The sequence below is a fragment of the Chelon labrosus genome (assembly GCF_963514085.1).
Source record: "Chelon labrosus genome assembly, chromosome: 5".
NCBI classification, from domain to species: Eukaryota; Metazoa; Chordata; class Actinopteri; order Mugiliformes; family Mugilidae; genus Chelon; species Chelon labrosus.
In genome coordinates this window covers 19,967,308-19,980,546 of record NC_140341.1, presented here as the reverse complement: position 1 = coordinate 19,980,546, position 13,239 = coordinate 19,967,308, and the positions used below count along the sequence as shown (strand labels likewise).

At 42.5% G+C, this 13,239-nt stretch overlaps 1 protein-coding gene across 1 annotated transcript in view; it reads right to left on the bottom strand.

Moving 5' to 3' along the window:
* Positions 1-38: 38 nt before the first annotated feature.
* The window catches only part of abca12 (ATP-binding cassette, sub-family A (ABC1), member 12), a 48,017-nt gene continuing 34,816 nt past the window's right edge, over positions 39-13,239 (bottom strand). The window contains exons 42-54 of the mRNA XM_084544483.1: positions 12,072-12,249; positions 11,753-11,868; positions 9,566-9,728; positions 9,044-9,297; positions 8,496-8,700; positions 7,922-8,031; positions 6,786-6,936; positions 4,272-4,406; positions 3,618-3,721; positions 3,271-3,363; positions 2,968-3,073; positions 1,619-1,756; positions 39-1,134 (exon numbers count right to left, since the gene is read on the bottom strand). Coding sequence (XP_084400609.1) covers positions 1,030-1,134; positions 1,619-1,756; positions 2,968-3,073; positions 3,271-3,363; positions 3,618-3,721; positions 4,272-4,406; positions 6,786-6,936; positions 7,922-8,031; positions 8,496-8,700; positions 9,044-9,297; positions 9,566-9,728; positions 11,753-11,868; positions 12,072-12,249 — 1,858 coding nt within the window. The 3' untranslated portion in view covers positions 39-1,029. The remainder of the gene's footprint in view (positions 1,135-1,618; positions 1,757-2,967; positions 3,074-3,270; positions 3,364-3,617; positions 3,722-4,271; positions 4,407-6,785; positions 6,937-7,921; positions 8,032-8,495; positions 8,701-9,043; positions 9,298-9,565; positions 9,729-11,752; positions 11,869-12,071; positions 12,250-13,239) is intronic.

Here is a 13,239-nt window from a genome sequence, read left to right as displayed (position 1 = left end):
TCCATGGAACCCACTCATTTTAGTTGTTTTTTTGATGCATTTTTGTTTTGTTGTTTTATTTCTGTTGTTTTAGCAGTGACCTTTGGCTATATGCCCTTTATCAAGTCTTTACGGCTAGACTAGAGTATTATCCTCATCAGATGACTTTGAGAAAATAACTCAAAACAAACAAATCAATAGCTATATAATACAACTAAAACTGGAATGTTTCACAGTTTAGGTCTGTCTTTGCAACAAAACAAAATATATCAGAGAAACAATAAAAGCATATACAATAAATGAACAGCAAATGCACTTGAAAAATATCTTTATTGCAATAATAAAAAAAAATACGACTGATACATTCAAGACCACGTGGAGCAGGTCCAGAAGTAGGAAAGTCCATAAAATATTCAGTACGTTCATTCCAAAAGTTAGATATGCCCTCAGAGGAAGTGTTAATGAGTAGGGGAAAAGTGCATATTGAGGTCTGGATGTGAATATTTTCTTTTGTCAGATTTAATCTAGTGAGCATAATTACATGTACCCTTAAATTAAAAATGTACTTCTTTATGCATGTTTCATTTATTTAGAGTAAGAACTTTGAGACGATGTATAATCATGGTTTTCTGAGAGTGACTTTAAATAGACATTGCACTTGATTTTTGATATACTATTACATTCTAGTGGTGAAAAGTACCCCAACCACTAAGAGAAACTAACAGATGACAAAATTATTCTTCATAAATACTCAGATTTTAAAAAGAAACATAAAAGTGGAGTCACGTGATCTGTACGACAGGATAAGAGTAAATAAAATCTCCATCATCTGTGCCTTTAATTAATAGTTTTATTTGGTCAGTATAGAAATGTAATTTAACATTCATATGATCAGTTAAGAGACTTTCAAAAAGTAATCAGCATTTTCAAAACATGAATGGTTTAAACTCATATTTTCACATATATATACTAAGAGTGAATTTACTTTAAGTAGAGACTATGTTTCATTTCACAGTGGACCAAACGGTAAAGTAAAGATGGCAGTTGGCTCTATGTTTGTTCTGCCTTAATAGAGTCCGGGACATCACGGTCATCTTCGCTGTGAATGGGCACGTTTTCCATGCCAATATTTCCCAAGGCAAAATTGATGAAGACCTGTGGAGGTTAAGTAATAATAATGTAAGAACCATGGCAGTATAAAAGGCAGTTATTTTTCTGAACTCTTTTAATTTTAAGCTACGGTGCTGGTCAGCTTCCGAAAACCATCACCCCTGTCTTTGGCCTGCCTATGGTATCATCCAATCCCAGAGCCCCAGAGGGCCAAAGTGGTTGAAGAATATCAGCGCTGGCTGCATATAAAGCTCATGGATTCTCTCCCTAACTCATATTCCATTTATTTTCCCTCAGGCATCCCCTCTGTCAGTTTCCCTCTGCCTCTTTTAAACTTTCTCTACTCTGTCTTTCACTCCCACTCAGCTTTCCTCTGTGCCTACTCCCCCACCACACCACCCTCTCTCTAGCTCTCTCATCTCCTGTCCCTTTTTTTTTTTTCTGTCCCCGGCTACCATCTACCCACCCCTACAAAACCTCACAGTAGATCTCTCTCTCTCTCGCTTTATGTCTTGTCTCTTTTCCTCACCTCGTCCAGTGTGGTCTGGCTCACAGAGAAGTGTTTGATCCGCAGAGCATTCTTGTTGGACTCCAGCTGGTTGAAGATGTCAGCCACCCCTCCAGGAGCAACTGGTACGTGGTACTCCACCATGGCAGAGTGCTGGTCCTGAGTGTTCAGGAAGAAATGCACAGACAAGGCGGTTAAATGTTTGAAAAAAAACACAAAGAGGTCTGTGTGTGACCAAAAACATCAAACACGAAGAAAAGATAAAATCCCAAGCTTACTCAGTCTTATAACAATTGAAACATTATCTGCAGGGGGACTTTCTTTGTTTGTCTGTATACAGTCTACTGTATATACACTGAACTTCTGGAATAGGCCTAGAGCACAGCAGGATTTTATATAATGAGTCGCCTTCTATTCTTAGCTGAGCAAGTCAGCAATTCTCATGAAAAAATGTCCACATGCTTAGCGAGGCATAAATGTCAATAACGCACACGTTTATTTTTATGGATCCTTTAAAGCTGCACTAATCAATATGATCATATTAACAGTGACTCAGATGACTGTGTGTAAAATGTATGGGGTTAATCACAGTGACAAATACACTGAAAAAACTCCCGGTTCTCAGGCACTCTCAGCAGTTGCTTTTACGGCACACAACTTTGGCTGTTTTGGTTCACGCTCACTGTTTTAATAAACCTCATTTCCAGCTGCGACAAGCAGCTATTTTTAATAAAAATAAAATAAAAAAAGACACCATATGCAACCTTCCCAGTACAGAGGACTGAAAACTACGGGTTGATGATGAATTTAGCAGCTGGAGGGGCAGATATTTCCCTCAGGAGTCAGCTAGGACTACAACAGAGATAACAGTGGGGTGAAGAGGATAGAAACACGATTCCAAGTTAGTGCTTTTGTTGTTTCATGTCTGCCGGGTGTGTAAATAACTTATGCCTTAAACACTTTACAAGGCAATAATCTGTCAATGTTTTTTTTTTGCTTGGTCCAGTGCCCCCCAAATAGAAAAAAAAAAAGACATTGATTCAATGCTGTCTTCAGGCTACAAACAGCAGCCAGATCATGTGAGAGCACCCAGCTTGATGGTATTGCTATGTCTGTTTATGAGGTGGTGAGGCCCTGAAATATTCCCCACAAAAGGATTATATTCATTGGCATGCTTTTTGCCTATATTTTCAAAAATCAATGTCCGCTGTACTTCAGACCCTTAGCAAAAAAACAAAAAGAGGAAAAGATTCATCCCAACACGTACCGTATACAGCGGCAATTCAATATTCCGCTGCAATGTACATTTAGCCTTTTCTCTCTCCTCTAACAAGTAGTCTTGACTTCTTTGAATAGTTGACAAAGCTCACCTTGAGATAAGTGCTGGGGAACCTGCGCTGCATGAAGCTTGTGATTGCCTCTGCGTCACAGGAGGCCTCGGCCAAGTACATCTTCACAGTGAACCCACTTCCGAACCTGCACGAAAGAGATTTTGCGAACAAAGTAGTGTTATTGTGTGTGTGTGTGTGTGCACAGTGAGGGCACTGTTCTTACAAGTAAAATTGAGCATTAAGCTGCACAAAGGACCACGGGGGGTGGGCAGGGGGTGGGGGTGGAGGCAGGCCAGGGAGAGCGGTAATGGCTGGATTGGAGGATGAGCAGAGGTCACTAACCTGTTCTTAATGTGCTGCAGGGAGCCCAGGCATCGGAACTGACCTTTTACCATGATGGCAAGACGGCTGCACAGTGCCTCACACTCCTCCATGCTGAGATATGGAGGGAAAGAGAGACATATAAAAGGTCATACAAGGACCCTTTGAGCTTAGAGTAATTAGCCATGCCGACCACCATACAGAGACAAAAATCCCAGAACATCATGTCCTAGAATGCTAACCAGCTCTGTGCAAAGGAGACCTGCAATTGTAGCCCTTACTCCAAGCGATGCTCTGTTTAGAAATGTTGTAATGTATTACTGAAATTTCCCTCATCAAGGATTATCAGTACGGGACACTTTTCTAACCTGTGTGAGGTGAGGACCACGGCAGACTTTCCCTTCACTTCCTCAGAGATGATCTTCCACAGGTGACGCTTGGTGCGAGGGTCCATGCCAGAGCTTGGCTCATCCTGCGGGGAAAAATGGGAGGAGTGAGAATTGGATAGAAGGATGTTGGATCAGGACAGAGAGAGTTTAAGCGAAAACAGGGAGTCAACTGACAAAGACACTATGCAGCGTACAGATCATATAGACAAGAGGAGAAGGGCAAGAAGACGGTTAACAAAAGAGAGCAAACACAAATAGATAAATGCAATATAGAAGTGGATGGAAAGATGAGAAGGACAATAAGAGAGGAAAAAAGAGGTGGGGGTATTAGGAAGACTCAGAAAGGAAAGGGATGGAGAGAGTTGAGGAGAGAAAAAAGGAGAGAGAAGATTTGATTAGACGTAAGGTGGAAATAAAGTAAAAAGCTATAGGGTAGACCACCCTTGGGTAAGCTTGAGGAAGCAGGCTAATTAACTATATGAGATCTACCAAGTCTATGGGATCAATATCTACTTTACTTCAAAGAGCATTTCAGGAGGAACACCGTACAGTAAGTTTAATATATATGTTGTCAAGAGGCCAGTTAGGCGATTAAGTGGGCAGCTAGAGCAATGTGAAGAGGTGCGTCCTCACCAGGAGCAGGATTTGTGGATGCCCGATGAGAGCCAGAGCAGTAGAGAGCTTCCTGCGGGTACCGCAACTGTAGCCATCGGTAATGATGTCTCTGTGGCGGTTCAGCTCCAGCCTCTTCAGTAGGTAGTTCACCACCTATAAACATAAAAATGCAGGGATTTACATAACTGATGAACAAAATACCACAGGAGAAAGTTTTTTTTGCATTCACACATCTCGAATTGTAGGCGGAAAATGCAGACGGGTTACATTTAACTTAAATACCAACGAGCGGTATGCTTTAGTCTTAAAGCAATATCAGTCAACAACTAAATTATTCATCAGATGCTGAATCCCACAAAACGGAAATAAAACACACTTTAAGCATTATTTTAAAGGGCGTATATACAAAGACATTATCTGGTGCAAGAGGTAGAAAATGTAGATGTTGGAAAAAACATCTGCATTAACGTTGGCTTCTTCCATTTGTTTGTATCTGAAGGCTAATGGAAACCTCCAAAGTGGGTCTGCAGCAAACAGGCAATCAGTGCAAGAGCTGTGTAATGGTCTTAGGGTCATTCAGTGGAAGTCAACAGGTCTAATGAATGCTGTCCATGACTGTTTGGCCATAAAGAAAATAAAGGAAAATTAGATAATTTCATAGACTGTGCCATTTCCTAGTTCCAAGCACATGTGGATGAACTCTAGCCCCATCATTAGCTTCAGCAGATCTAAACAAAGTGGACCTCAGCAGGAACATGATTTTCTATTCCATGTTTCCATCAACAGAGACTCTCTGTGGAGGTCCAATATGCCACTGGACATACTTCACTGCCTGTTCACAGCAGGAAAATATGGATTTACGGGGGCAAAGGGCAAAGGGTAACCCTGCTCCTTCCTGGCCACTTGATATTCATGTTCTTCCTGTAATTGCCTTCTCCTATACTGCCCAGTGCAGCAACACAGTAAATAACCGTGTATCTGTCAGTCTCACTCCCATACATATTTAATTTTGTTTGCACAACAATGATGGCTTCACTAGGAGAGTTTATTCTATCTAAACCCAATGCAGTCCTGGGGCTCCAGGAGCCGAGGCAGCAGAATCGATTCGGTGCATGTCAGTTTATCCTGTCTGTGCAGGCAGAAATCAGAAACCCTTAATGACTCATAACCATTTCAGTTTCTAAAAAAATCTCTATGCCTACACTTTAATCACATGAAGTAGTGTGCTGTTCATTTTCAAATGGCTTGAGGTGATTTCCCATCTGTAAGCTTTAGCCTCCCCCCCCCCCCCCCCCCCATCACCTGGCAAGTTTGGAAACCAGATCAATGAGGCAAGCTAATGCAACAGATTCCTTAGTTCACCCAGATTCTCTGCTTTCTGCCCAAAAGAAGATTTCTCTGTGAACTAACACACTTTAGACAAACACACAGTGTTTGGCATCTAAATCTGAATGATTTAGCACGGGCAACATAGCACATTCCTGATAGCCTCGGATCAAAATGCAGTGTGTTGTTTTTTCATGTCCTCTCATGAAAGCAATTTTCTAGCACCTTTGAAGTAACAGCTCATTAAGCCGACAAAACTACGTCAATGCGAAATGACCCCATTAAGCCTGGTCTCATTAGCCACAGCTAGGGGACTGTCAGTGGGAGACAACATAAGAAGAACTCTATATATAACCTCATCTTTGTGAATTAGCCCAATGCCGATGCTGTGGCCATTATAACCATTGTTGTCACTACCCTGACCAGTGGAGCTGTAACAGCAGCAGCGATGGTGATTAGTGTCAGACAGATCCATTTCTGTGTTTTACTGTCTATGCAAGCGTTCATGTGTGTGTGTCTATGAGCATACTTCATAATGCGTGTGCTCGGTTCTGTTGGTAGCATGACTGAGACAATCGATGTGCTTCTGTATCTCAAGTTGAAAATGGAATAGTGAAAAAAAGCACAGGAAGATGTCCGCGTCTCTTGCATACAGTTAAGATTTAGAATTTCTCCAAATTGTCCCTCCCTTGAGCTGCTTATTTCCCATTTCTTTTAGTGAAAAATAAGGAGATGGCAAATCAAAAATCATCTTGATTGGTTTCTCCGCAGATTCCTCTCATGTAGGCTGAAGCGAAAGACGGGCACGCTCCGTAATCCCTGCAGGAGCGAGATTGATTAGTTCTCCGAAAGATAAATGGGAAGAATGAGGCTAAAGTGATGTGTCAAACAAGATCCCCTCATCATCCCAGCATCGTTTAAACACAAATATGTCTGCGCCAAAGCAAGCGGCATCGGTTTAATTGAGCAGATTGGGACTGCACGTGCTGACAACAAAAGCCATTTCGCACCAGATCGTGCAGCTTTCAGTCCACATCCCTCAACACTTCACACCCAACTGACTCAGTATGCATGGAAGCAACAGTTACTACTCCCGCAGTGGGAGTGCACCTTTGAATTTCTATCTGATCCGGTGTCATTTTGTGGGTGATGTTGTCACTTTCCAAACCTTTGAAAGACAGCTCAGAGTCCGCAGCTTTTTCTTACCCCAGCTATCTGCCTCTTTGAGATGCCACGAATGCGAGCGTAAAAGTACAAATGCTCTTCTCCGGTAAGCATGCCGTCCAGTGCATCCACCTGGGGACAGTAGCCGATGTTAATTCCCTGGTTACGGCACTCCATGATGTCCACCAAGCGCCTGGGGGGGAGAAGAAACACAAAGAAAGACAGATTCTCATAAATGGAGTAGGGCAGATGGACACGTATGGTGTTTTCCCAAGGCCTGCTGTCTGTAGTATTTTTTGGTAGGAATACCCACCATGTAGAAGCAAGTATTGGAAGCCAGTTTTATGGAAAAAATGGACCTAACATGGAGTAAACCATTGAGACTTATATTTCCTGTGTGTTCTTCTTTCTTTTAACACATGTTTAAACTAAGGTTTAGTGGGTCTTTGGGGCTTGGCTAAAGACTGGAAGGAACAGCCTGTCATTTGGGGGGCTAAGGAATATAAAGTAGAGTCAACAGTGTGCTTTGTGTTTTGTCTGTGCCTTGAGTCCATCTAAAGTTGTTGCATTAAACCCACCAAAAGACTACTTCTGATTTCTTTGACTTCAATGGAAATTTCAGTAAAGTGCTTTCTTCTTGCATATGAAGGCTTTAGGTGGAAGTTTAAGAGATAGCTGCGGTTTGATGAACCCCAAACTGGTTTAATTTATGGCCGATTAAAAGCAATAACATCTCTCACTTGTAAATATTTGTGTGATGCTAATTTAATCTAGCTTGGATGCATTAGTCATTAGACAATGCAGCTATGGGCCCCTGCAGAAGTAGTATTTCGCTTGTGTTAGGTTTGCTTCTATCATGTCCTCCATCGTGAATTGAAAAAAAAAAAAAAAAAAAAAAACACCTTCAGCTTGCAGAAATGTCAGTATTCTTGACACTTTCTCAGACTGTCACACATTTAGCCTGACGCCTCCGCCTAACGTTCGGTGTGCAAAGATTTATTTGTGACCCCAAAAAAAGCAAGGTAAACACTGTGAGAGGGGTACTAAAATATATAGGTATATACCAATATTCCTACACAGCAACGGAAGCGGAATAAATAGAAATACATGAATTTCAAACGCGCACTGCACTGTGCCACGTTTGTATCTAAGTTCATGTACACCCTGTTCATGCTTACCCTTCAGAGTCCCTGATCTGTGCCGTGCCATCGGTGGGGCTAACATCTCCAGTCAGCATTTTGAAGGTGGTAGTTTTTCCTGCTCCGTTCACTCCCAGCAGTCCAAAGCACTGAAGACAAAGTAATTTCTTAGTGACATTTGACCATTGTACAGAACTATAATACAAAGGTGAGATCATAAAGATTAGCCCTTATAAAAATGGAGTACTGTTTCTGCAGCAAGCGATTTTAAGTAATAATAGACATTAGTTTTGGTCTAAAACTATATATTTTTGTTGTTGCATGACCGCAATATCAGGCAGTCTCAAAGACCAGTATGAAATTAATGAATAAAATACATGGTTTGAGAGAAAATCTAAATAACAGGTATGGAATTTAAAATCACAAACAGAAGGCTGTTTCAATTTATTCAATCAATCTGATTACTCCACTCTACACAACAACCAGTGCGAGGATCACGTTGCCGTCAGAAGAGGTCGGTCATTAATTGCACAGTTCTCATTATACACTTATTCTACCACCTTGCATTGATTTCATCGTATCGCCGATCTGCACTCCTGTTCCCGACTCTTACCTCTCCCGCAGGGATGCCCACAGACAGCCCCTTGACAGCATGGACTTTCTTCTTGAGGTTTTGATAGACCTTAGACAGCTGGTTGACTTGCAGTATGTCTGAGGTTGCGGCTCCACTGGACACCCGCTGGTGCTCAGCTGCCACATCCTCATCCTCGTCATCAGAGGACACCTGGGGCACTGTCTTTCTGCCACATATGAGACTCCTAAAACAGGGAGAGAATTCTTTTATAGCGGCCGCCTGGTAATGTGAGTAACTGGCTATTGTTTTTTGGCTTTCATTGTTCAAAAAATAATAATTTGGATAATCACCTTGGTTCCTTCAGAATTAAGACCAAAAAGAAGAGTATAATTTTACTTGTTCTTGTCTTCTTTAATAACTTAAAGTGCCTCTGTTGTATTATTAAACTACTCATTTGCATATTATCTCTACTTAATATATCTCACTTTCATATTCTGGGCTACCAGAGCACTGCAAACCTTTTTCAGTTTTAACAGAAAACGTGACGTGGTGATCAAAACACCAGCCCTGACTTCTGTTTTCCTCACCTGACTTTGCGTAAGAAGGATTTGTTGAGCACGAGGCGCAGGGTGAAGAAGACCAGGCCTTGGATCAAGGAGGAGAGGAACATCCAGCCCAGGGCGTCTGCAGAGAACGGGTTCTGATAGGCGTCAACTCCGTAGCCGCTGAGTATCTGGACCTCTATGTTCATTCTGGCCAGCTTCATCATCCCGTTCCCAAAGTTGAACTGGGGGAAAATGAGGAAGGCGTAGCTCAGCCTGTTGAAGATTTCCTGGATGACCTGCAGGATTGACGGATAGAAGAGAAGGGGTTAGTGGGAGGGAGAGAGGATATAAAACTGAGTTTAAACTTTGCCTGAGTGCACATCCTTAATTGGGAGATATGTTTACTCTCATCATTCCTCTGCAACTCAATATCACCTCAGCCACAGGGGCTGGCTGGGTTTCACTGGGCAGTAATTTCATTGGGCACATTCAAGTGAGCATTTAACCACTTCAAACAACAAACTTCTAACAAAAGACACCTCCGCACTTGCAGTTTGTTCTAACCTCAGTGTTCTGCATTGAAATTTGACTCATAAAATGGAGGATGGAGGTGGACAGGATGGTGTTGACACTGATGAAGAGGTTGATGCACACATAGGTGATGAAGGCCATCTCTGCATCCCCGACGACACCTGATAACAGGTACATCCAGGGGAAGGTGGCAAACCTGAGGAGGAGGAGGAAGAAAGAACACTTTAAACAGAGCATCAAAACGAAACTTAACACGCACACCTTCAAATAGCTGCTATGATCTCAAATACACAAAACGTTCAAAGGCAGACACACGCGATGGCGCATCACAGTTTTCGGCATAAATGCGCCGTCTAGAATGAAACAACCTTCCCTTTTTAATTGATGAAGGTGATATCTTTAATAGACTAAACATATTACCCGCGAGTCTGATGTAAATAGGCACCAAAGACCACAGAAAAGGGAAAGTGGGAAATACGAGGTGGGTAAACATTCAGTCATGACAAAACAGACGAAGATAAAGGACTTCTCTCCCGAGGTGGCAGAACATCTTTTTTTTTCTCTCTCTCTCTTTCCTCTCACATAATCTGCTTGTTCGTTTGATCCAAAGAGTCTGGGTCAGCGAGACAGGGTTAGGAAAAGAGAAAAAAAATAAACAAACGGGATGGGAAAATGAAAGAGACAGAGACAACACTTACAGCCAGACAGAGACAAAGCATCTGCGTGCCATGCCCCAAAAAAAAAAAAAAAAAAAGTGCTTTGGTAGGCAGCCTGTGAGTGCCAAGCCATGACAAGGAACAGAAGCAAGAAGGCTGCAGACCAGACCAGGTGGGTGCAGCCTGACAGATGGAGCCCTGCGATTACTCATTGCTTGGGAGGGAGACATCTGTCTGATAAATGAGGAGCAGAGCGCTGACTTGGTCTTCTAAGATCTAGGGTTCAGGGGGAGGCCTGCGAACAACTATGACAAAGCCTAAACCTTAGATACAGTTGGGGATTTTGATGTAAATAATCCCGGTAATCCAGATGAGGGGGACACAACACTGGCTTTGATACCTTCCCAAAATCTAAAACTCGTCAGATTGATTTTAAAACCTTGGAATTTCAATGTGATAGTGAGCCCATATCTCACCCTAAGTCACATTGTGATTGCTGTAAGCCCTCTCTCTCTCTCTCTCTCTCCCTCTCCGTCTCTCTCTCTGGCTTGAATGGAATGAACATGTTGGCAATAATTTTTCTATCAGGCGTTCAATCCTGCAGCCATCTGTCTTTGCAAGAAATTCAGGAAAAAATTAGCCGTGTTTGCATTTGAACAACAGCAGCCTCCTTATGCTCAGAGCCGTAAATCCAACCTGGTGGCACACAAATTAACACGCAGCAAAGGCTAGTAATCACACCGTGCATATGCGAGGAGGAGGGCCTTTTGAGAACGAAGAAACCTTTGACTTCCTCTGCGAGAAACAAATCTAGACCAGCTCTGAATTTCACAGCTTGGCATTATATAAAAAAAAAATAAAACACCTTGGATGTTGTGGGCTCATGTTGAGAATGACGATCAAGCTGCGAGTACGAAGAAACACTCAGTGTATTCGCTTGGATCTGAGCAGTCCACATGATTCTGTATACTCTACAGCACCTCATGCTGTTGCACACCACCATTTTTGACAGATGTGGTCACAGGTGTTTTTTCTACGCACATGTCCATTATTCAGCGGTTGATTTTTGGTCACTAGCTGTGAACATATAGGTTCTAAGCAACGAACATTTGTGCAGTAAAAAAAAAGCAGAGTTAATGTACAACTCAAACTGTGTCTACGTCCATCACAGTTAAAGATCAACTTCCTGGTTCAACACTGGGCTATGAAACATGTCCTGGTTGTATCGGAGGAGTATTTTAAGTGACATTATCAATTTCTTTCAGATTTACCTCTAAATAAAGTCATACCAAATCGGGCAGAACCGCTTGTTTTAAATTGTGTTTGCTGCTTCACTGGAGCTATTTTTAGTGATGTTACCAATTCGACCTCAGCAGCTGGTGATTATGTTATCATGACTGATGAAATGAAACCCAGATCCATTAAATTATGATAAACTACATACTGTAGTAGTGAGTCTTCCTCCCTGATACAACTTGTGCGATGGCTCTGTGTCACGTGATAGTTAACCCATGTCAAAAGACCAACAATGCAACACAAAACAACCCTTTCTCAATTTACTGACCCAAAGAGCACCAGTAGGAGGGCGATGGCTCCCAGATTTTGCCGATCTGTGAATGCTGGAATCTGGAAGGCAGCGATCACGGCAATGGTCAGAGTCACGGGGATCATGTAGATGAGCTGTGGAAAAGATGATGTAACAACACAAATGGTTATCATTTAGTTAAAGAAACTGGTGGACTATGAATATGTTCATTTTGCCTTATCAAACAATACATACATTTCTATTAACTCTTAACAATCTAACTTTTTTCTCTTATTCAAAAAACTGTTGGTTTTGTTGCACTTAATCAATGCTGTGAAGTGTTTGGTGTCTCCGTTACCATGTCATAGATGAAGTTCACAGTCCAGTAGAAGGGCTCGCTGATGCCAGAGATGTGCTGGAGCCTCTTGGACCCGCTGTGGTGCTCAGTGACTTCATAGATGGCAAAACTGGCTGTCGTAATTGAGTAACCAGTCAGCATGCACAACGCCACAAGGATCTGGAGCATTCCCTCGACACTGTGCGGAAAGGATAGGATCAATAAGATGAGGTATGAATGATCAGTTGTGTCATTATGTAGAGAATTATTATCACCCGCATCAGTTCTTTTAATGGACACTTTATTGTGTTGTACATCTTTATTTCTAACTTTAACCACAATGCTACAGTAGGGATGACAAAGTACACAAAAAAGTCGATACGGTCTGGTGTGCTGGACTGCTTTGAATGAGGCAACTTGCTGTAAGTCTTCAGAAAACAAGGGCCCACTTTAAAGTCCTGCCTGCTGGGATCGGACTCATTTGAACTAACAATAAATGGAATTACTTTAATAACGAACAACTTTGTAAAAAGAGATGCTTGTGTGTCGCTTTTGACAAGACAATAGCTGCAAAGGAAATCATGTGGTGAGCTACTTCGCTCTTCTGTTGCTGTATAGTCAGTAAGCCTGTGGTGCTGCTGTGAGCCTGCAGAGCCTATTGTCCAGATTAGACCTCAGAAATCCAGTTGAAGCTTTGATCCCGGAGCTAGCCTTCAACCCAGTGCGCTCATTCACACTTTCTTGATGCCAGTCAAGCACCTGTCCATCTCTCACGCTCTCTCCCCGCTTGCCCTGTGTGCTCCTCGACTACTTTTACCACTCCCCTCTGGCGCACCACCACCAACCAAACAGAATAAGCCGCATGGCGCTGACATGAGGATGAAGCTAGCAGAATGACTGAGTGGGAAGGCTAGAGAATAGCGAAGAAGGACATGAGGTGGGCGTTTTAGGGCAGAGCTAACTACAGAGGATAGCCGGGAGCAGCAGCTTCTGAGCAGGCTTGTTATCGGTACAGCCGAGATAGCCTCGGAGCATCCCCCATGAGCAAAGCTGCCGCATTGTGAGAATCAAGACATCTGGAGCAATAAGTCTGCTGTATCTTTAACACAGCTCAGGCCAAATCAATACATGAAGTGAGGAAGCCAAGCATCACCGTGGAATGAGGGCCGAATGTGCATTTGCAGCCATT